Source organism: Pectinophora gossypiella, chromosome 11 (assembly GCF_024362695.1).
Source record: "Pectinophora gossypiella chromosome 11, ilPecGoss1.1, whole genome shotgun sequence".
NCBI classification, from domain to species: domain Eukaryota; kingdom Metazoa; phylum Arthropoda; class Insecta; order Lepidoptera; family Gelechiidae; genus Pectinophora; species Pectinophora gossypiella.
The window spans coordinates 6,030,912-6,056,039 of record NC_065414.1 but is presented as its reverse complement, the minus strand read 5'-3'; the positions used below and the strand labels follow the sequence as shown (position 1 = coordinate 6,056,039).

The 25,128-nt window shown below is 36.8% G+C and overlaps 1 protein-coding gene across 2 annotated transcripts; it reads left to right on the top strand.

The window, feature by feature from the left end:
* Nucleotides 1–2,687: 2,687 nt before the first annotated feature.
* LOC126370955 (uncharacterized) lies at nt 2,688–25,073 on the top strand. 2 transcript variants are annotated; one of them, XM_050016105.1, is made up of 8 exons: nt 2,688–3,011; nt 5,770–5,954; nt 12,507–12,703; nt 14,674–15,117; nt 18,537–18,804; nt 19,689–19,788; nt 21,132–21,315; nt 23,996–25,073. In XM_050016105.1, the coding sequence occupies exons 1-8, from the start codon at nt 2,886–2,888 to the stop codon at nt 24,493–24,495; spliced, it is 2,004 nt and encodes a 667-aa protein (XP_049872062.1). In that variant the 5' UTR covers nt 2,688–2,885; the 3' UTR covers nt 24,496–25,073. The 2 variants fall into 2 exon arrangements, with proteins under 2 accessions (XP_049872062.1, XP_049872063.1); XM_050016106.1 differs by lacking the exon at nt 2,688–3,011 and adding an exon at nt 3,190–3,697.
* The last annotated feature ends 55 nt before the right edge of the window (nt 25,074–25,128 follow it).

Here is a 25,128-nt window from a genome sequence, read left to right as displayed (position 1 = left end):
CTTAAAATTTTCTTGTGCTCAACTTTCTTAAGAATGACGGACTTTCCACGCTACGTTCGCCAAAAACAATATAGATAGCGCTGTACAGATTTAACGTGATAATTACCTATTTTCTCATTGCTCGGGGTACATAATTATACAAAAATATAAAGTAATAGCAGAGGTATATATAAAAATAAAATGTTGTTGATATTTGGATCAGATACTTATACAATTATGTTGCTACCTATATTTCTTATCTTTATTTTGATCACAATAATAATGAGTAGAAGATGTGCTGTGCCTGGGTGTAATAACAAGGGTCATCATTTATACCTACCCCATAACATTTATACCACATAAACTCTTTATTTTTCACTTACCTTCCACCGACTGTAATTGGAATACCATTGTATTTAAGTCTATAAATTATGTAATACAAACTGGATTTAAAAAAAAAGAAAAGAAAGGAAAACATTTCTGACCACGTCTTTCCCACAGCGTTACAGATTCCGATGTGGTAGTAGTTTTACAGCTAGTTACATAATAATGTAATTTAATTTTTGACGTTCAAAAAGCGCTAACTTTGTAAGCCAATTTTGAAAAATAAATATTTTTGAATTTTACCCAAAAACAAAGATAAAAAAATACATTATGTCTGTTATCCCTGAAATTAGAAGGTTAAACGAAGACAAAACTGTAGCCATCTAAAGTCTTTTTGGGAAACGTAGCTTAGAATGTTGTGGTAGAGTACAAACTCTGCACATACTGGCTTCTCCTTACGGTCAATCATTTTAAGTTTTGTTGGAAGAATGCTTGACCCTCACTGTACGGTCGTAGATTCGAATCTATAATAAGCCTAAACTTATAATTTTCAAAATCGTTTTCCGAATTCATGTTTGGATCATAAATGGTGATCACGTGCTCAGCGGTGAAGAAAAACATCGTGAGGAGACCCACATACCCGAGGCATGCGTTTCGGAGGTATGTAACCTAACCTGTATTGGGCTGGTTTTCACTTCGCGGATTGGAAGGTCAGACAGGCAGTCGCTTCTGAAAAAAAAAGGACCTGAAACGGACCCTGTGGACACGGGGTAGCGCTAGGGAGATGATGATAAGCTCACGACTTTATTCCAATTATTATTGAGATAGTCAAAAGTACATCTATCGCAAGTTGAACTAAGTAGGTACCTACCCATTACCCACACGTCACCGAGCTTTGTGTTAGAGCTAAGTGATTCTATTTTTAGACTACCATTTACTACTTCCTTCTTGCTTCAACAACCGTGCGTGAGAGTGTCGGCCGACCAAACAAAATACAATTATCATCATAAAAGTGCACGCAGCCATCTGATTCATCATCTCCGAGGGCCCTCGTCGAGCAACGGTATCCCCGGGGATATAAATCTCCGTTTTGCAGCGCATCTGTAAGTTTTTCCCACCTTCCCTCTGTTACTTGTCCGTAGGATATTTTTGCATAACCGCCCTTTTCGCTCAAACAACCAACGCGACCTATGTTTACGTACACCACTGGAGCTATCGAAGCTATCTTTACCACAACACAAACATTTTTGGTTGAACAAGAGAATGGGTTTCCTTTTTCTTTTCGTTCTCTATCTGGATCGGGTCAATTTAGAAAAAGTTTTCTACTCCACTAACCCACACACAATACAGTGCGGCAGCGTCCGGCATACGGCGTTACTTTTGATGGATGACCAGAGGCTTTAGGCTTGTAGTGAGACGTATTTCAATGTTATATAAACAATCACATGTTACAGTTAAATGTTTAGGCAAGCCTCAAAATAAGAACAATAATTATTATGTGGAATGGTTTTACTTTTAGAAATATAATATAAGTAAACTGCCAGCATTTTGCTATTAAAAACTTAATTAACCTTCGAAAGTGTTTTTCCATTCCCCAAATGGGCGAGTACAGTGAGCGTTCCATTTTTCTAACACACTGTATTGTAGGTACATTACAGAGCACCTCTCCACTCCCTTTTATCACACCACCCTAATGGACCATATTATCACAAGACACAAAGGGTACCACCCCTCACATATTACGCTTTCGAGAAAAATTGAACCACTTTTATATTTCCCTTACTACAGAAATAGTGGAATAAAATAGTTATTTTTCTTTTGTGAGACCCTTAATAATCTTATTAGCTTGGGTCCCCTATCGATAGAGGAATTATGGCATGAGTTCAAATCAAAATAGGAATCCCAAAAAAATATCAAAATGTTAAAATATTGTTCTTGTATAAAAAGTTTTGATAGCTACTAATTTCGTGATCTAACCGGTTTGAAAACATGAAAAAAAGCAATTCGGAAAGCCGTATTTTATAATTAAAATTAAGTTAATATCTTTTTTTATTTAGTATATGGTTTCTAATTATACATTTTTTCGTATATTCACGGCCAGTATTTTTTAAAACGAAAATATGATCATTTATTCTTCATCGATAATCGGGAAATAAATAAGTTCATAAATAAATTATCTTGTACTTTCTAACTTAAAAAAGATAAAATTTAATTTTAAATACCTACTATACTTCCCGCGAACAAACCCGTGTTATGTGAAACGGAACGTAACATAACTTTACGCCGTAGTACAACACATTGCTGATAGATGGCGCATGACATAACTGTTTTATCATTTGTTCTAACCAATCACAAATCGAAAAGTGGCCTACTTTTGTGACGTCATTATTTCCACGTTGGAAGTTGTAGAGAAATGTCATTTTTTTGTATTTTGTAAACTAAAATGCTTGTAAATTAGAAATAATGTGGTGAAATGTTTACTTTTCCCGGTTCTTATAGTGTATATTAAATACAACCGTTCGTTAACAAAAGGTTTTTCAAAATATTTAGGATGACCTCTGCTTGGGATTGGTGTAATCAAAATGACTCATGAATATGAAGACAATATGAACAGGATCCTGGATTATCTCACTAGAAATGACCAGGAACTTGACGCTGCGAACGTGAAACTGGATAAAATGGATAGCTTTCAGCAGGATAACTTATTGGTTAGTACTGCCACTTGTTACAACTCCGTAAATGTACCGCGTAATCTCTGTCTGATAAGATATCAGAAGTCGCGGCGTAGTGACAATACCGCAGGTTTACGATTATTTTGATGTAATATAATTTGCGAATCAAAGCGGGTGATGCGGCGAGCGTACGGTGAAGTAATAGCGACGGCCGGCGAGTGGACTAGTCGTACTGCTTTCGTGGGCTACGCTCCCACTTTTACCGTTATCCGTTCATTTCGTTTTCGGTACGGACGTGGCTCGGCCGCCCCGGTGTTACCTACGCCTAGTTCGTTCCCTGATCTAATTAGTAATTCATCAATTAGTGCGCCAGTTTTCCCTAACGAGGTTATTATTGACACAATCGGTGCGCGCGCGGGGTCGGAGCGGGTAAACAAGCGGCTCGCGTAGTATATTGCCAGCTAGGCACCATGCGGTCGCTGCCACTGCCATATGCCATCTAATTTTCCACCGGTGGACACATAAATTCTTACCTCAACTGGACAGGTTATAAACAGTGAATGTTTTAAAAGTGCTCCGCTGCTTTCATCGGTGATAAAAGTGACAATCAGGTTGAAAGTGAATCACTAATGTTTTAATATAAAGTGTTGATGTTGTAACATCCATGCAAGTGTGAAGGACTGAAAATGGATAAAAAACTAGACTTAATGTCGTTGTTTGAGGTAATTCATATTTTAACTAATACTTTATCATTTAAAGGAATTGGGTTGAGTTTTCCTGCACATATTATAATGTTATCTTTTTGTTATTGTCGGTACTCTAGATAGTGCCCCTATCCGGAGACAATAATGTGTGTAGAATTTCCTATTTACTTTATTATAATCTTTACAAGATAACAGAATCAGACCCTACCTACTGTAAGATAAAAAGATAAGTTTGAAAGAGGCAAACTTAATAAATCTTATTAACAGTAAAAGTTGTTTTATAAGTAGGCAGGTACAAATACTTGAATGAAAAACATTCTCTTAGCCACTGAAACATACTGCATAAAGTGTAGCACCTTTCTCTGAGTATTTCGGTAAAAGTATAGAAATGAAAGTAAGTTCAAAGTAAAAGGCAGATTGAATGAATCACTATTTCTTACAGCATTGACAGGCTGAATCTCTTGAAAGCTGTTTATGTAAGACATTTTAACAGTAAGTGGAAATTACTTTTATGTCTAGTCGGAACCATGAAATTGAATGATGAAAGAGTATTGCAACTTGGTTTGTTGTACATATTTATTATGATAGCGCTCCATCAACAGTTTTGATTCATTTCGAATTATAGTTTTTAATCCCCCTTTTATGGAAGAAAATTGGCCATTTTTTAGTCGGGAACTGTACATAAGCAAAATATTGACATAAGATGATGACAGAAACATCAAAATTAAGTAACATCCTTTTATCCTTATTACAAAGTGTGAGTCACTTGTGGAAATCCAGCTTGAAACCACATTCTTTATTATGTATTTATATTGGAGAACATTAATGTTACATGTAGAACAGAGAAGAATGCCTAATGTTTTTGAGTGAATGTCTTAAAGTATAATGCTTTTATTTCTTGAATTTGCACATGTATCATTTGTGTTTTGAAATTATGACTAAGAAACATTTCAAACTATAATTAAAACACATAATACTGTGTTCTTACAGCATTAAAATCAGCGATATGGGACTCCCAATATTTCAGTCAGTCATCCCATGATCATGGCACTTGCAACAGTGTTGAAATATCTGGAGTCTCATATCCCTGATTTGGAGAACCCATTATTATGTGTTTTAATAATGATAGTAACAGCATAAACCTCGAATAATGTATTTCAAACCATTTCAAATTACTTTAAAGTATAAATTTAATTAACAATATTCTTTTAAATATGATTTTTTTACTGCTAAATACATTAAGGATGTAAGTAGTTGGTTGCCCATCCAATTAGTCACTTGGATTCATTCTAAAATTTATGGTATCAAGCATAACCAATTAACAAAAGAGCCATTATTTACAAATTACATGATTATCATTATGCCAATTACTACAATATTGTGCATTATAATACCTATTTAAATAGGGATTTCTAATTTCCTTTAGGTTTATTTGTGTAATACTTCTAAGCTTTTCTATTTTTTCTTGTCTATAAATCTGTAGTCTGCTGATGGTGTCTTACATCTAAAAACAAAATTATTATCGTCCACAAGCCTTAACAAACTTACTTGTTTATTTCAAAGATATACCATGTATTGCATCAACTTATTGGCAGTGCATAAGGAAAGATAATTATGTAGATACGAGTGTATACCTAATTACTTGTGTGATGGATGATATCATATACTTTTCTGGAAAGGCCTATGTTGCATGCAAAAGATTTATCAAAATTAATTAATTGAAACAATGGATGAGTTCATCAACTTGTAGGCTGATTTGTTTAATATTCTCTACGCCGGACTAGGAGTGAAGAACAAACATTGAATATGTTCAGTTGTAAAATCCAACAGAGCAATTAGGTGCTTCCATGATAGTATAGTTAGACTTGACACCATAAGGTTCATCATATCCATCTTAGAACTTCATCAGTGGCTGCAAGTTGTCTTTGATTATTATGGGCTTTGTGGGATTACGGGCGCGAACGTATTTATGTATGAGAAAGGTCTATAGTTCCGGCTGATTGAGGAGAGGTCTGTGCCCACCAGGGGGACAAAGTATGGGTTGTTTTTGTGTGTGTTTTTTTTTTACTGAATGTTCTTTTCTCTTGCAGTCGGACGCCTGGCCGGCGTCTGACGATCTCCTGGAGAACATCTTCTCCCTGGAACAAGGGTCGTTGAACTTTCTGGAGGAGTCCATGCCAGACTTGGACCTGTGCCCGGAGAACGCGCCCCGCCCTTCAGAGGGACTGAGCAGCTCTTGCTCGGATAGTGGACTTTCCAGTGACCCGGCTGAATTGTGAGTGTTTTATGGTATTGCATTGATGGTCTAGTTATAGGATAACCTGTCACTATACTGTAACTATCATATTTAATTTAACCCGCCCAGTCCACTTTTATAACCTTTTAAGGAGATTTCCAGACACAATAGTTAAACAATGTAGTTTGGATTTTAAAAGTAACTTTAAAAATAACGTGTCAGATTGTCGGTAATAAATAATACTTGAATATAAAACTGACATAATATAACAAATACTTTAATACACACACAGGATATACAAAACAAAAGAGAAATAGAAAGAGCACAATAGGCGGCCTTATTGCTAAGTAGCAATCTTCCAGGCAACCTTTAAGTATATGAGATATTATTATAATATAGCAGGATAGTGCAGCATGGGAATACTTGTACATATAAAAATAAAATACAAAGATAGATACACATATGAGTACATAAACTACATAATAATAATACACAAAACTAGTGCTATTTTAGTTACTATGCTATGTTTCTTTCTAAAGTACATACTAGATTACAAGTTTTCAATCAACCAAGGCAGTAATGTGGCATTAAGATAACAAAACATGAACTTCTTTTCGCGATGACGATAATTTTTATGTTTTTTTCTTTATTTTGGTCTAACTGTATTTTGATTATTAGCATTAGTGAGTCACCACTTTTGAAAACCGAATTCGTGTGGCCTTTATTCAAAAATACTTATTATATCTTTTGGGAATGCAGGGCTTTTATCTGTTATTTATCTTATTATCTGATATGTCTGTTCGCAACTTTACCTGGGTCTTGTGAAATGTGACTCATACATTCTTGAATGCGAACCACTTTTTAAAGTTGACGAGACTTTTCCATGAACAACCTTTTGAATGATTGTAAACCTTTTTTCTTAATCATTATAGTGATAAGGAAGTCTTTTTATGGCAGTAAGTTAATACTTACCTACTTACTGACTGGTGAATTTCTTATTTTAAAAAAGGTACTTTCTTCCTGTTCCGAAAATAATTTATCTCGATGTATATTTCTGGAGATAAATAATGACATCATGTTATACGGGTTAACATGTTATACATGTTATATCCCTATATCACGAGTCAAGTAAAGTACATAAACACGGATATACCTAAATAAACATATGTATACAAATACAAGAATCAATGCCGTTACATGTTCGACAGCATGGGAGGCTCTTTTTATAGACAGGGCCTCAAAAATATAATATAACATAGCATCGCGTCTGCATCCCAGAATGGGGTCTTTACTTAAACAAATAGTTAAGGCGACCCAAAATAACTAAATACCTAGGCTGTGCCGATATCATAGACAATCATTGGCATATCTGACATGAAATAACCTACATTGGCTAATAAGACTCCATACTTCATAAGTCGACCTTTCAGTTTAACCTTCAAGTTGAACTTGAAGGTACAATGTGAAATAGATATGCAATGCAACTGTATTCACAAGTGACGTCACTCCATAGCTAAATAAGCAATGCGTGACAAAACGCAGAAGGTGGAGCGTGAATATCACTAACGCACTGCAATTTCAATTTCTTTATTATAATGCGTGAGCCCTAAACCTTACCTTACGTACTTATAGTCATATACCGGCTTTCGTGGTCCAGTCGTTTGGCTCACGATCCGGAGTTGTCCCGGATTTGAATCCCGGTGTTAAGATATCACAAAAAATTATTTCTTTTTTTCGTAGTTTGGTTAGGACACTACATGCTGATCACCTGATTGTACGATAGTAAGATACACGTTAAGACGTTGGTCCCGGTAACTTACTGATGTAAGTACGTAGTCGTAACATGACAAGGGTCTTTGGCGGCTCAGTAATAACCCTGACACCAGGGTTGACGGGGTTGGTTGACCTCAACACACCACACGATAAAAGAAGATAGTCACTTACAAACCAATATAGCATTTAAAATTATCGCTTATTAACTTACCATGTCAAATTTTAAACAGACCAATTAAATTGCTGTGTACACAGAAACGATCGATGGGTCAAACATGCAATACTCTGAATTAGGTCAGATTTGATTTAGTTACATTATACCTATCTATTGTAGGTACTTACGTTGTTTAATATTTTACTTATCGGATGGGCGCTATAAATCGCTTGCATCATATTTTAAAATTCGAATAATAGGTTTTCACTTTTTATATTTTATTTCTTCTAATTTAATAGACATCCATCACACGGTCAAAATAAATTGACGTAGCTACTCCATGCAAATAAAACGGCTAGTGGCCAATCCATTTCGTGTAACGGTCTTTTCTAATTACGAACTCAGTGCGCGTCAATCTGTGCGTGATATGAATGATGGGAATAAATAAAATCGTGACTGGTGATGTTCAATGCAGTAATAGTTTAATTTATCCCGTTCATTTGCTAACTTTAATTTTATTTGGCAACATGGTTTTGTAATAGGTAAGTTAATTTCGGTAATGTCTCATATGATTTTGTACTTACAGCAGTAAGTAATAACCGGGACTAACGTCAACATCTTACTTTCGGACAGTCAGATGATCAGTCTGCAATGTTCTAACCAAACCAGGGCTCACAAAGGTCTGCACGTTTTAAATATTGCTGCATTTTTTCTAAGTTCTTCTCTTTTGTAGTTTGTGAGATCAATGACCGACTTCATCAGCTCTGGCGTCAAGGTTGCTAGGGGTTTCCTATGCTAAAGTTATATCAAGTATTTTTGACATAGGTAGCTCCTTTATATTTTTTCGTGCAAAGAAGCAACGTGATTATCACGTGCTCAACGGTGAAGAAAAACAACGGCAGGGAACCCACTGTCCTGCAAAATGCATTTCGGAGATATGTGACGTAACCTGTATTGAGCTGGTTTTCCCTTCTCGGATTGGAATGTCAGGCAGGCAGGTCGCTTCTATAAAAAACCGGCCCTGTCTAATCTTCAGGGTAAGTGGACCCTGTGGAAAACGGGATAACGCTAGGGTGATGTGTAAAGAAGTAACGTTATCGTTTTAGTTTTTATACTGACCTTCATTCTGTAATAAACCAGTCTTTGTTCATATGTAGTCATACGCCCTTCGATAAAAGAACAAAAACACCTTCAATCTTCCAACTCCAACTCCAACCTTCTGGGTAAGCTCGTTACATCGTCGACACTTTCTTAACCTAACCAGAATGGTGTCAAGAGCAAACCCATTTGATTAAAAAAAACTATGCACTTACAAAACACTGCATGTGCATCTCAGTGACGTGATTCACTCACAGCCACAGCGTGTTCGTTCAATCAACCTAAATTGTCGTCGAGTACATTATCTAACGTATAGATAACACTTATACATATTTGTCTACAGTCGCCTGTATTATCGTGCGTGGTAAATAGCTTATTGCCACTGTGACGTCACCAGTTATTTCCCTGCTAAGCAGAATGTTATTGCCACATGTGTGACGGCTATTGGCTTCTAAGCCTAACAACCTATGAGGCCTCTTAAGTAACATTTCAATGAGTTCCGTAAAATTGTGCTTTTGTGTTCTCATGAAATTTAAGTAGGTATTTAACATAAGATAAACAACCTATATTATGTAGATACGGCTCTCTGCTGCGCACAGGCCTCCTCTCAATCAACCGGAGGCGGCATGGAGCGTACTCCACCACGCTGCTTCACTGCGGGTTGGTGAAAGCGATTTTTTTACCGCAAAAAAACAGTATTTACGGATAATAAGGTTATTCAAGTCTGCAATGTCTTTACCTAACAAATGATTCTCAGAAAGTGATTTCGACAATAGCCCCATCGAAAATCGAACTCGAACCTCTAGATTATAGCCCCTAGTGGTTAAGTAGTAGTTGTATATCCCTGTTTAAAATTGTAGCGCCATAAAGGCACAGGTGATATTATAAAGTTAGTGATTATTTAGAAGATATGAATGCATGGGATTAACTGTCTGAGAACTGATATTAGGCAGCTAAATTACTCAATTGTATATCAATATTTTATGTTTATTTTTATTTTTTTTAAAAAGAACGTCTAGGGCCCTGTGCCGAGGTTTTTCTTGCAGCTTCTTTTCCCCGGCTATACAGGTTGTGAGAAGCTGCAGTAGTTTTAGGCGGATGAGACGTTCGTTATGTAAAAATTGACGATTCAAAGTGTAACTATGTTACCTACTGAATAAAGATATTTTTGAATTTGAATTTTGGTGGTAAAGGTGGGACGTATCACGTAGCCTACTAGAAATTATTCCAAGAACAAACACAGATGTATACGGACCCCTCTAGGATTCAACCTGTGACCTTCGCTATGCAAATCAGCACGTTCTACTGAGGCACAATAATTTATCGCCCCAATATTCGTCCTGACATCGCTAAGATGATAATTTACAGGTACTTTTGTATATTAGGCTAGTTTCCAATTAGTCAAATTAGTTACTTTGTGTCAAAAAACGAAATTTTATGAGATTTATATGAACAAGCACACTGGGATGTCATAGAAAAACGTGATAAAATGTCGGACTTATTATTTAGTTTTCTGAATTTAATTTTTTAAATAATGTAAATACAAAAAAGGATGTTTTCGTTAGTTTTAGATCTGTCTTTATTTAGTAATCAGAATTCCATGTACACGAACCTAGTACATGACCCAATTCCTACTATCATGACAGAGTATTACCGGTTTGTAAATACGTCGACATTAAAAAATAAATCATAATTACAGTCGAAAGGTCACCTTATTACAAAGTACGTACTTTTCGTTGTTTTTAACAAAAATATTCTTACGTAACGTAAGATTGCAACATTGCCCACTTTTTAATTGCTATCACTTGCAAGAACACTTGTAGGACGTTATCACCTTTTTAAATAATATACTATCACTATTGGGGTCACCACGTGCCTCACAACACGATAATGTTAAGTTATAGATAGGTATGTGTGTATGAATTTATCGACAATCAATACATCTGCAATATTCCTTACAATGTTAAGAACTGCCCTTTTGTTAACCTTACCCAGTGCACATATGGTATGAACAAGTTATAAATTATACGTTCCACTGTCAGGTTTACCTTCTCTTATTCACGGGTGGGTAGATATAGCATAGCATAGGTACATACATAAGTTAGTCGTGTCGATAATTCCTATATCCATTATAGATGACGACATCAATTACGACTCACCACCTATCACGATGGTCTAAAAGAAAGCTCGGGAAAAAACAACTGTTCAATAGTTTGAAGCAAACAAGCGGAATCGCTTTCCCGCTTGGGCCAGAGTCCTATTTTATAAGCCTGACAATAAATTGTAAAGTATGACAATTTGGCGTTCGTTGCGAAACTAATATGATTCTGCAAAATATTTGTAGTCAATCACACACGCAGCAATTTACACTGAATTGTCGTTGTAATTTACAATTGTCACGTTTATGAAAAAGGGCCTTGTCCCCGCGGCACAGTAACCGCACCGCGTCTGTCGTGATTTCAGAAACCAGAAATCATTTATTCGCTTAGGATAGGTACGTACAGAGTCACAATATGGTATAAAGCAGTGTTACAACATCTATATCCTGCTAATTATATTATATTAGCATTTAAATCGAGGGTTTCGACCAATAGACACAGCGAATGCTATCTACGCAGATAAAAGTCGTACGGCTATTGGTCGAAGCCCTACTGATATACGGTTCGGTACGATTATATTATTCGATTTATGGTGGTTGTTGTGCTGAGCGGCAAAGTGCTGGATTTTGTTTATGGTTTTTTTACGAAGTATACATATTCAGACATTTATCTGCAAATTATGACACCAGACCCTAAGTATTGAATTCTGAACACTACTTATTATCCGAGTAGGTAATTAACCATTATACTAGAGGTCGTCTCCTTATAAGGTATGAACATTATATGACTTCCTCCTGTTTTCGTGGCCATTTCTAGGGTCAATGAGCTTAAATGATGTTCTAAAGTCGCAAATCTATACGAACCGAAAGGTTTAGCTTTAAAACCGGTTTGTGTTTTGGAGCAAAATATATATTTGTCTCATTTCCGCTAAACGAATTCTCCACTCTGTGAATGTTAAGATGCTAAGTGATGTCTATTTATACATACTAACTAGGTACGAGAAAGGTGCGCGCGCACCAAACTGTAAGTTGAAAAGCTTGATGCACTGATAATGTGATAATCAAGTTGTGTATTGACCAAGGAAAGATATAATTGATATAATTCTGAATATACATATACATACGATTTTAGCGGTATTGCTTTGGGTCTGATAAATCTAGATTTTTTTTATTAGTTTCACCGCTAGGGCTACGGTGTTCTTTGAAGGATTCCCTCCGTTTTGGGGCGTAAGGTCAAAAGAGCAATGGCAATTGCTCTTTTGTTTGCAACCCACTTGTCATTTCGCTCTTTTGACCTTATGTTCCAAAACGTACCTTCTTCTATCGTGTGGGTTGTGAGGTGGATTACCAACCTCATCATCCCTGGGGTCAGTTTAAAAATTGAGCCGCCAAACGCCCTCAAACAAAACCCCCACCCAACTTTGGTTCCCTATCGAAGTAGACATTAATGTGACCATATTCTCCGCAGCGACTTCGAGCAGCAACTATCGCCATTCCTGATCCAGAACTCATGCGACGAGTCACTGAGCCCGCAGCAGCCCACCAGCCCGGCCCAGGACGTGGTCATCCAGGACAATGACTCCTCCGACCAGACCTTCGACATGCTAGACTTCGAACAAAACGTCGTCCCTGGCTTCATCAACGACACTACATTCCACAGTCCTGGTGAGTTGAAGCAACTAACGCCACTCGTGATCCGTGACGAGTCTCCGTGCCCAGAACAACCCACCAGCCCGGCACAGGAGGTGGGCATGCAGGACTATGGCTCCTCCGACCCCTTTGACATGCTTTGCAAGTCATACAGAACGTTCTGCCCAGATTTATCACCAATACTACATTCCATAGCCCTGTTGAGTTGATTCAATTGAGACTTAGCATCCCATCATCTCGTGTGCGTTTGGTGAATGACCGAGCTTATCAAGCCTGGTGTGAGAGTTTATACATACCTGTATAAAATCTCGCCTGCCTGTATTTCGGGGAGGGCAGAGTCCTCAACCAGACCATCTGCACTCACCAGCAAATAGTTAACGAGTATTTTTCACAAACTTAGGTAATCTGCCGTCACCATAAATTGGTTTTGTTAGGTAGGTAGGCATGTGTGGGTTTATGTAGGTACATATTTATTAAATTATTTTAATATATCAGTATATAATTATGAGGTATACATATCATAAGATTAATAAATATAGATACAAAAACATATCAGTACACGCCAAAAACTATATCTAACTGTAAGGTATATTTTTAGTAGGTATGTTGTCATAACATTATCAACAGCGAAGAAAAATATACCTACTCTATATCACTTATTGCGCAGCGCAGTGACTATGTGAAATCTTCACACAAACACAGGGACATAACTTCGCAGTATATTTTCAAGTTCAATATCTTTGCTAAGTATATAATTTTAAATCTGGAAATAAGCAATTGATTTGGCTACCCATTAGATTATCTATAATTGTTATCTTGAAAAAATAAATTATCTAACACGTTTCAGTACTGGAGATTAGTACTAAAAAAATAATAATGTCTTCCCTTGTAAAATAAAGTAGTAGATAATTTAACTATAATTTGATTATAATCTATAAGACCTTCAAATATTCAACTAAGTGTGTGATTCATACAACTTTATACAACTGTTCAAATAATGCATCAACTTAATGAAAATAGGTGAGATACGTGGCTGTTATGTTTACTTAATAATGCTATAATTTAAATTGAAACAATTGTTAAAAGAAGCTGCTCAAATAACTCGACCTTGGAATGTTTTCTACGTTATGACGTCTGTGGAAAAAGTTTATTTCGTTGCCTTAGTGAAAAAATCGTAAACGCCTGAATAGAAAAACACATCCGAGTGTGATTTTTGCTAAAGAAAACGTCGCAATAGACAATAGACACGCTAGTAGTATAATAGAAGAAATTGTAATCACAATTTTTACTTGGAACATAGAATAAGGAATACTTGGAATGAAATCATTTCCAGGAACTCTTGGTTTGATTGAAGAAAATCATAACAGAATGTGGTATTAGACATATTAGATGACACTTTAGGAACTTTCTAAAACTCAGTCCTTGTTCTCTCTATCTATTATTTAAATCGATATTACTTTAGCATAATTTAAATTGAATCTGAATACTGTTTTTCCTCCCGATGTCTGCCCGACACAGTTTCTATTCTACAATTCTAAACTGTATCAATTATTTACATACATACCTACATAATTTGCATGACAATTGACGCATCCATCAAAACACTTACCTAATAGGCTTCTATTTATCACTATTATACGCAATAAAAACTATAACTGCCTTTTTCTTTTATAAAGTTTCCTTTTATAACAAACATCATTACTTTTTTAGGAAGTAAACTATTAGATTTTATTTAATAATAATTAGAACTTAATATACTTTAGTTATTTGCGGACACCAACACTGAGACGAATCTTCTCTCTTACGGATTTTTATTTGTTGTTCAACCACAACAACCCTTGTGTAACGATACATTCGTACACATATACATAATGGTCACGCCTATTTCCACTTACTATGATCCTGACATACCAAAGACTAGACCCATCCATCCAGATATATGACAAATTATATAATAAAATATATAATAGACACTTATTCCCCAGGAAAAACCGGCAGAAAACGCCGTCTGTCACAGACTCCACAAGTGGCCGTCCAGCCGAAGCTGCAGCGACCGACTGTGAAACTGCCCACAGCAACCGTTCAGAAGCCACAGCTAGTCGTCAAGGCGCAACCACAGAAACCCTTGAAAGTCGCCAACATCCAAGTTATCAACCCGCAACCCAGAGTCTACTGCAAGCCGGTGGAAACCGTCGCTCCTCAGAGGAAGGTCATCAGGGTTGCCCCCATGGCGGGGAATCCTCGATCCATCCTCCTTCCTGTCACCATAAAAGACATGAAAGACTTGAAGTCTATTAAGATTATCAATGCAGCGGATCTGAAGAACGCTTCCAATATAAAGTTGGCCGCGGCGAATCTTCTCTCGCAGAGCAAACTGCAGGACTTGAAGGCCGAAGTGAAGGACTATGATTACGACAACAACCACTGCGGTGAGTCGCTCTTTGGTTTAATTAATATTTATCCTGTAGTCTTGTCGCTTGGTGGAGTATGCTTCCTGTTAAGTTGTAATCTGGAATTATCGCAAATTAGACGCGCTTTAGACGTGGTTTTATTGAGGAAAAGGAATCGATGTTTATGGTGTAAAATAACATACTATATACCTCTATATAATACCCAGCCTTAAGCTGTAAAGTATACGTTAATCTTTAAAATAAAGTACTAAAAATAAAAAATAAATATATATAAAAAAAATAGATTTTGAAACAATTGTCACCGACATACATACATAACATAAATAGCCTATATATGTCCCACTGCTGGGTACAGTCCTCCCCTCAATCAACCGGAGGGGGTATGGAGCATACTCCACCACGCTGCTCCACTGCGGGGCGGTGTCACCGACATAACGTGTATTTTATATAATAACGACCCATAAGCACCACACATGACTTTCAATAATTATCCGTAAACACTCACAAATAAGTCACGTTTTCTCGTGTATTTGCACAATGATAAAGTTTTGTTTCCATAGGACATGTAGTAGTTTTTATCATAATTAAATATTTAGGCGAAAGTGCTTCACGCATTTTACTTTTAGAATCTAGAAAATAACACATGTGCCTCAAGTAACGTAGTAAACTTATCAGATGATCTGTTAACAAAGTTTGCTCGTTAGATAAATTTTGTATGAATAAACAATAGAACTCTTTTACGAAATTGTATGTTTCAAACAAGGCTGGTATTAAGCTAATTATCTCACATGTTATGTAACATTTTACAGCGTTATGTAAAATACAAAGAAAGTTTCGAAATTGGCTTATAACCGCTCTGGCTTAAAAGAGGTACCATTTCTACTGCGTAAATGACGGTATTTCTTTTAATCGTTTTTATTGTTCAGCTCTGTTGAGCAAGAGCGCGGTGAAACAGGTATACTAGACAAGTAGAGACAGAGTTTAGTGAGTTTGTCAGAATCACAACCATTACAAAGTTTTTAGTTTTACAGTAGAATATTTATCAAAACCTTCCGGCCTCCGTGCTCCAGTTGTTGAGCGTTGTGCTCACGATCCGGAGGTCCCGGGTTCGAATCCCGGTGATCCTTAATTTGGTTAGGACATTACAGGCTGATCACCTGATTGGCCAAAAGTAAGATGATTCGTGCTTCGGAAGGCACGTTAAACAGTTGGTTCCGGTTACTACTTATTGATATAAGTACGTAGTCGTTACATGAGTCATCTCGTGGCCTATGGCGGCTTAATAATAACCCTGACACCAGGATTGATAAGGTTGGTAATCCACCTCACAACCCACACGATAAAAGAAGAATGCAAAACCTTCTACTTTTTGACGTCGGTTAATACAATTTTGTTGTAGGAGCACTCTCTTCTCAATGTCTCTTATATTACGCAAAGATAAGCAAAACGGTCATCAAACTCCATCCGTTTCTGATTGTCACAAAAAGGATATTGCGTTGACATGATAGCAGATAGATAGTCACCGAATATTCGATGTACTCAATTGGACGGCATCAGAAAGCATACACATTATGGCTATTAAACAGTTATGTACGAGCAAAACTTTCGTTGATTGAAACTATTGGTCGCAATTGGTCAGACGATAGTCAATAGCCATAGAACAGGGGTCATTGACTTATCCTTTCTTGCGTTTGGCGAGATTTGGTGGCGTTATTATTAGTATTATTACACGCTATGAGGCCAATGGCCTTACAAGTTACAACGTATGCTAAAGGTAGTACTGAGGACATTGATGGATATGTTTAAAAGTTTGTACGGACGAATATTTTGTTTCGCTTCAGTTTATCATATACTTATAGAAGTGTCTTTTAAACAGTCATACTTTATTAATACATGAATTCACGCCTGTGGTCCCTAGTGTGGTCGTCAGAGCTATAAATAATATGAAGACAACGTGCATCCACTTTTGATTTCAAGTCCTAAGATGGACGTGGTGCACTGTATGGTGAAAGGTGGCGATCTATCGAATATATGCTATTCTAGCAGTCGCCAGCGACTTCGTTTGTCTGTGTTGATATATTTGTAAATTACATCTTACGTATTATATTTATTTGTAAATTATACCACTATGAAGTTTAATCAAAATCTATTCAGCAGTTTTTGCGTGAAAGAGTAACAAACATCCACACATCCTGACGAACTTTCGCGTTTTTAATATTAGAAGGATAATTAGTCTATTAAAGAGGATACAATCCAATCCCTTAAGTGTCTGAACTTATGCATGTTATTTTTTTCCAATTCACCTAGAGAAGTATTCAACCTTTATTCTATTGCCTTGTGGCTTATTCGTTCCGTCTGCAATATAAAATATAACGACTCGTAGCGACAAACATCGGCAATTTAGCATAGAGATAACCGGTTACATAATGCGTTATTTTACGAATGTCCCACGAACAGATAACCTGTTCACGATAATGTATTCAGACAAACAAGCATTACCACTCGAATCACGTTTGTCGTACGAATGTTTCATCAAATATTCACCATGTGGCCGGACCTAAGACCAGAAAATGATATCTGTGGGCCGGACTATGGGTTTTGGACAACGAAACTAGTATTTTTTTATATCGATTATTACAATCCGGACAATACCGTATTCTATGCGTGTAAGCGAAACAGTTCGCTCGCTCTCCCTTAGTCCTTGACGGCTTAAGGGTGATGTAAATCAAGTTCCAAGCTCAAATTCGACTACATACTTACATCAGTAAGTAGTAACCGGCACTTATGGCTTAAGGTGCCTTCAGAAGCACGGATCATCTTACTTTCGGACAATCAGGTGATCAGCCTGTAATGTCGTAACCAAACTAGAGATCACAAAGTGATTTTTGTGACATGTCTCCAACGATCAACCACTGGACCACAGAGGCCGTTAAAATGAGTATTAGTCTTCAACGACCGTAAACAATACAGTGGTTGTCAATGACTGACACACGAACGCCTACTTGACAAAATGTTTGCGTAGCAAATATCTGTGACGTGACTTGTAGTGGCAGCGGGTCTTTAACCTCAATTTTAGTGTCCCAGCAGTTTTGAATACACTATATACGAATATACGATGCAATAAACTAACGCAATGTACGATATTCGAGCAAGTTCATTGCTTTTGCTCAAAATAAAATGGGTATCTATTCGTTACTAAATCTCAATGCTGGAGTTTATTTTACTGTATTGCCGTTATGATGTTTTAAGAAGAAGCCTAATGTGTATACGCCCTATTTCTGGGCACAGGCCAGACACCAAACGCTTAACATGCCTTGATGCCTCCAAGACGATGGGTTAATGACATTCGTTGATATGCAGGCCACGATTACATGATATAAATATAATTAGACGAATATCAACCTCCCAAATAAATCTAATTCTAATATCCCTTACAGACGATTCAGGGAGCGAACGTAGCGATGACGACGACGACCACAAAGACGTTCAAGTCAACGACGGAAGGAACGGCTATCCCCGTCTCGTTCTCACAGCAGAGGAGAGGCGGTTGCTAGCAAAGGAGGGAATATCCCTCCCAACCAGCTACCCTCTCACGAAACACGAGGAGAGGGAACTCAAGAGGATCCGAAGAAAGATCAGGAATAAGATCTCTGCGCAAGATTCCAGGAAGAGGAAGAAGGAATATGTTGACGGACTTGAGGATAGGTGAGTTCTGAGCTTGTTCAGACATTTATATCTGTGTTCTAAGCTTAAAATGTGAACTTTTAAGATATTTTATGATGCAATTGATTAAATTATGATTCGCGTTTTCTTATTTGCATCACGGTTTACTTTTGGTATGTGTTTATAGAGATGTTGAGTTTTTATATGAGTGTTCGGTAGTGAGTAGATTTGTGCTGTACAGTCATGAACAATATCATGTACCCACTTTAGAACCCTGTCGCACTATCATTTGACATTTAATGTGATCTATAGTTTAATTTGTCAAAAAAGTTTTTTTTTCTTCTATTTATGAATTTTAGTACAGAAAAATGTAATAATAAGTGCGAGATTTTGTCACGTTTTTCTATGACGTCCCAGTTTCCTTTTTAGTAGCTATGTATTTCCGTTGATGTAATAGAATCAGTGGGAACGTACGAATAGCAGGCTTCATTATCTTCGGCCTTCAAGAGACAATTTACTTTCAAGTGTTTGTCTATTTTTGTTCACAACAGGCTGTGTGTACTTTGACTCTGTATAAACGAATTAAATTAATAATGGAAGCGGATTTCAAACAACAAGTTCCTCCTACGCTCAGGGTCCTTAATTAGATTCCTGATAACTAAATGTTTATTTAAAAAGTAATGTTATTTCCAATTTATATCTGTATTTATTTTGATATAGAGAGGAAAGAACTTTGTATTGGTTTTAAATAAATAGATCTGACCTCTTATTATTCCTTTATACAATCTGTTGTGATTGTCTCAAAAATAATCCGAATTGTTCAACTAACATAACACTATTAAAGTACCTACCCAGTTATATGCAAATTCGTAAGATTAATGTGAAGAAAAGTTCTTCTAAATAAAGTGTATATTCTGTCGTTGTAGGGTCAAACAGTGCACAGTGGAAAACCAGACTCTAATACGGAGGATAAAGATACTGCAGTCGCAAAACCAGACCCTCACAGCGCAACTGAAGCGGTTGCAGGTAAATATACATAATTACTTTTTCATACAGAGGGTGCTAGTGACACTGTAACGAAAACTTTTAGGGATGGTACAGACCAGAAAATAATTTAAAAAACATGAATTTTGCGACGGAAAATTCCTCTTGATATTAACTTAAAATCATGAGCTGAATTGTCCCCTTCAGTACTCTGTACGGTGTCACTATCACCTGTATACAATCAGGCTCGTAATATCTATCGCAGCAATTAATAAGATAACCAGCCGAGTCTACACAGTTGCGCACAGTAGAGTTGTACGCGATAGTTCAATCCAGGTATAAAGGAGAATGTTCATCGAAGTATGGACCCCCGTACCATGTTGCGTCATGGTTGCATCAAAGTCAAACTTATTTTTCCGTAGTGGACATGAAGTGGACATGAAAATCCTAACCTATAATTTGTTTCAAACAAGAACTACTTTTAAGTTAAGAAATTAAATACCCTATTCGAAATTCCGAATCCTTTGGCGAAATTATGTTTAAAATAGCGAAAATTATTTTGGTAGTATTTTGAATTTGATGCATGAGAAATCTTGGTACCATTCGTGGTCATTCTCCTTTATAGTCTCAGTTTTTACCCGGAATGAAACTTATGAAGTAGAATTTTATCAGGTTTATACATTTCCTCCCTCTTTTTTTAGCAAAGTAAGCAAAGTTTTTATCACAATAATTATAGCGAAAGTAAACTTTTTAAAGGCTCTTGTAGTTTTGTAACGCTTTACGTTTTAATTAACTTTGCAATGTTTTATATAATGGTCTATATCCGATCGATTTTCCCGAGGTTGAGTCATCATGTTCCGCTTAGAAATATTTTGCGGTTTCGTAGCGTTAGGTATGTACCGACTAGCTAGCTTTTTTATTATTTAAAATGGTATATTATAATTCATATAAGTTTCGTTAGACGTTAAAAGATACCGTCATTGATTACGATTACCTATCTTAAAAATACGGAAAAATGATAAACGTGTTTGCCACTTTTGTTTATTCTTTACCTACTTCATATAAAAATAAATTAGGTAATAAACGATAAAATAAATCAGAAAATTAAAATAGCACATACGCTCACGATTATATCCCAGTTGGGAATAATTAATTATTGGGGATATTTGGAGGATTGGAGATTGTTGGGGATTTGGGGATTGGGGTGTTGTTTTTGGAATTAAAAATAAGAATAAATAAATAAAATAAAAAATATACTTACTGTAAAATTAAAACAATTATCATTTTACCCTTAGAGGAGACCGTGGTGAAATCGCTCAATGCATTTTCTTTTATCGAAAATATTTTTTTAAATAATAAAATCATATTTTTTTTGTTCATTCTAGAGCGTGCTAACTGGCGTGTCGAGCGGGTCTGGCGGCAAGTCTGCGCAGCCGGCGACGTGCCTGCTGGTGCTGCTGCTGTCCGTGGCGCTGGTGGCGCTGCCCTCCGTGCGCGACGAGCTGCGTAAGACCACGCACGCCGGCGGCCCACCCGCGCTTACGCGCGCGCTTCTCTCAGCCACCACCAGTTAGTATACACATAACATGAACAGCCTATATACATCCCACTGCTGGGCACAGGCGGAGGGCTAGCATGATTTGATTGAAGGGAGCCTCAATCAACCGAAGGAGCTATGGAGCATACTCCACCACGCTGCTTCGCCGCGGGTTACGGGAGGTGTTTTAGAGAAGCCGAGACTAACGGCTTAACATGCCCTCCGAAGCACGGAATCATCTTACGTTTTGGGTATATATACATTACACGCGTGGGGTAAATCTTTTGAGTCAAGTGGTTTATGTCAGGGAGATGTAGTATATTAGACTATGGAATTCCATTTGCTTAGATCCTGACATACTTCTCTTGCTTCCTCCACATTCATCAATCGTTTCATAACGCACGCACATTTAGAGTAGATCATGTTAAATAATTTCTAAGGAAATCACTAATTTGGTCAATGTACGTCCAATGGACTTGTGTGGGCCGAAATAAAAAAAATATTTTATACATATGATTCAATCTAAATTGGCATGTTGCCATTCAATATTAACCATTTTAAAGGTATTTATAACGGCTTAAATATGAAGAAAAAACTTACTGATGTAATTATTTGAGTAGGCTATAATCCTTAAAAACAAACCTGCAGCCTTCCTGAGAATAGGTATTGAAACTCTTTCAGAGTAATGGATAATTTCGGCATATTTCAAAATATAATAACAAGTGTTATGATATTATACTTAATGATGCAATTACAAATATTTTAATTAATGTGTCAATAATGACTGTAGACAAACTCGTTATAGTGTATGGTTAGCGAATACGATAGGTAGCAAATATCTTGACCATGATTAAGTACAGCTACCTGCATAGATATAACAACGACCAGTATGTATTTTAACTTTATTGGACAGAACTAAAACCATCCATTCATCCTCCATCTCTTTCTTGTACCTATTGTTAGTGAAGGCCGGCAACAATTGAAGAGTTGTCAAACTAAAATTAGGTTAAGTTTGTGTGCGCCAGAATAGGCACCATTGTAAGCTAATCTAATCAGTATGCAAACTTTTTGATATTCAAATGCTAATTCAAGACCATTATTTTACTTATCAATAAAATGAACGTATTGTGTCTGGAAATTTGGACCATAGAATATTCCTAATATGCAATCTAGTCAAATAAGATAGGTACTTTTTCGTAACGTCAAAACGAAAGTTGTCTTTGGACTTTGTATAGAAATACTGTCCTGTGACGTCATCAATAAAAGAGGTCAAACGTCGTACTCTTTGTTACTTAATCACTACAGGGCGGGATGACGTCAGCTGGGCTAACCTTGAACTAACTGACTAACTATGTGACTAGTCAAATTTTAAATACAATATTTAATAACGCGAATCCTTTCTCTTTTCATTAGACTGATTGACGGCCGCTAAAAGCCAAAGCCAATTATGAATAAATCCGACCGACTTCTAAAGAGCAGATTTACTTACGTAACATGTCGATTGTATTCAAAACCAGGTTCCACTTCACTAAAGTGTTATATAAAGGCGGTTTTTTGTCAGTAGCTTTCGTGACGGATCAAGATCCAATGATATTGCATAGTGTCAAGACCGGATCACGGTGACAAAATGATCACTTGGAAATTCAACTTTCTCTTGTATGCCAGCGACATTTATGCAGTCTTGCATGAATTTTTGCAGTACTTGCGCAAAACAGACCGTTAAATGCATTTTTTTGAGTCCATTTCTCGGAATTATGTACCTACCTATCGTATTATAAAACAAGTATGCAGAATAAATACCTACCTGGAATCGACACAATTTCTTGCCTTACGAGGAAAATAATTTGAAAAATCTAGACTCGATTACATTGTTACTATTATAAGTAGCTTTGTTTTATAAACATGTTATTTCAGCAACACATACAACTCTGCTCTAGATTAGAACTTTCATTCGAGTTATAACCGGTTTCTACTTTTTGAATGGTTCTAATTTCTCAACACCCAATAATAGGTGAACTCTTGCCAATTAGGTCGGAGCGTATGCGTAACGCAATATTTTGTGTCGCATAATACGAAAATAGTGTATGAATAACTATAGGTACTTACTATTGTTTGGGGATTTTCGTACGTCGTCGTACACGTTTTCACATTTCTGATCTTCTATCGTGTGGGTCGGTGAGGTCGGTAATCCACCTCATAACCCACACGATACCGGTGTCAGGGTTATCACTGAGCCGCCAAAGGCCCCTGACAGTAAGTAGTAACCGGCACCAGTGGCTTAACGTGCCTACATTTCTAATTGAAAGCCATTATTAGACGACTAAATTATAAACTTGATATTGATCTCGAATAATGTCAAGATACATGCGGCATGCGTGCAGTGAAAGTGCACCAAGAGCAACGTTATAAATTAGCGCTACAGTCTTTCAACTACGAGTGAAAGGAATATGGTATCAAGATATTTGTTATAGGTGTACATTTTTTATAGTGACATTTGGCACAGAACATGCTAGACTGCGCTTCTTTTAAAAACAATACAAGTGTCTCATAGTAATTACATTAAATTAGTATTTTCGCTGATTAACCTTATAAGGCCGACATTTCTAGACACAATTAAACAATGTGGTTCGGATTTTAAAAGGACGTTCAGGCTTTACGACTTTAATGCAATGATGAAAAATAAATACTAATATTTATTTCTGTTTGCTCCAGAAATGACGGTGGACGAAGCCGTGATAGACGACGGCGAGTTCAACATGGACGAGCTGATCACATTCAACCGGCCACACTCTGACCACGACTACCAGGTGGTCAAGAGCCTCGATGTCAACAAGGCCCTGCCCGGCGGGTACATCGACCTGCCCATCGACGAGGACTGGCCCCCCAACCTAAAGAAGCGCAAAAAGGCGGAGTTCGACTACGAGGACGGGAGGGACTACCTCCCCCCCATCGTCAAGGAAGAGAACTATGAGAACTTCTACAAGATAGACTCTAAACTTGACCAAAACGACATGGCTATCGATGATAACGGATTCCTGAGCAACACCCTCATGTCGACGGGGCGCAAGATCGGCGAATTACTTGACGTGTTCCCGCCGGTCCCCGTCAAGACGGAGGACATCCTGGTGGAAGAGGTCTCAGACTTCGACACCAGGAACAACTCCACCGAGGTAAAAAGCTTCATCGTCAACGGCACTTTCAACGAATTCTAATTTAATATTCCCGATATATTTTTTTACACTTTTACCTTTTTCTTGTTTTCTATATTTTCAAATCACTATTTTATAATTATTTTATACAGATGACTATATTCCTTTCAATGAAATTATTCCTTATAGGTTTGTAAGGTATTACTTTAAAGTGAACTGACCAAGCGTCGGCATTGAATTTGTTTTACGTTATGATAGTGAGATCGCGTCGTATGACTTACATTTAGGATTATTTGTTAGTATTAGTTAAAGGCGAAGTATGATATTACGTTTGAAGCGGCTGAAAGATTTTATATATTTATTTGAGACTTCAAAATTAATATATTATTAAGAGATATTTTTAATTTACAAATTATTGTTATCGAGTTTAGGTTATTTTTTAAGCATTTTCGTGTCGGTAAAGTCGGTGCAATTATGTCTAAGTTCTGATCTTCAGTGTTATAATAGCTAGCTTAGATTTTATGATTTATTATGGAGTTGATTCGTTCCTCTCACCTACTTATTTGGTTTCTTCTCGACTTGTTTCTGGGAACGTTGATGTATAATGCAAATGTTAGTTCGAATAAACTGCATAAGTAATACATTTGTTTTTCAATTTCTTCCCATTTGTTATCTTATAACTAGTATTAAGGTAAA

Excerpts from the sequence above, each read along its gene's own strand:
- LOC126370955 (XM_050016105.1), top strand. The coding sequence starts at position 2,886 with ATGACTCATGAATATGAAGACAATATGAACAGGATCCTGGATTATCTC. Across the intron at positions 15,118-18,536 it reads TTACGACAACAACCACTGCG|ACGATTCAGGGAGCGAACGT; the intron begins GTGAGTCGCTCT and ends TATCCCTTACAG. Across the intron at positions 19,789-21,131 it reads CGCAACTGAAGCGGTTGCAG|AGCGTGCTAACTGGCGTGTC; the intron begins GTAAATATACAT and ends TGTTCATTCTAG.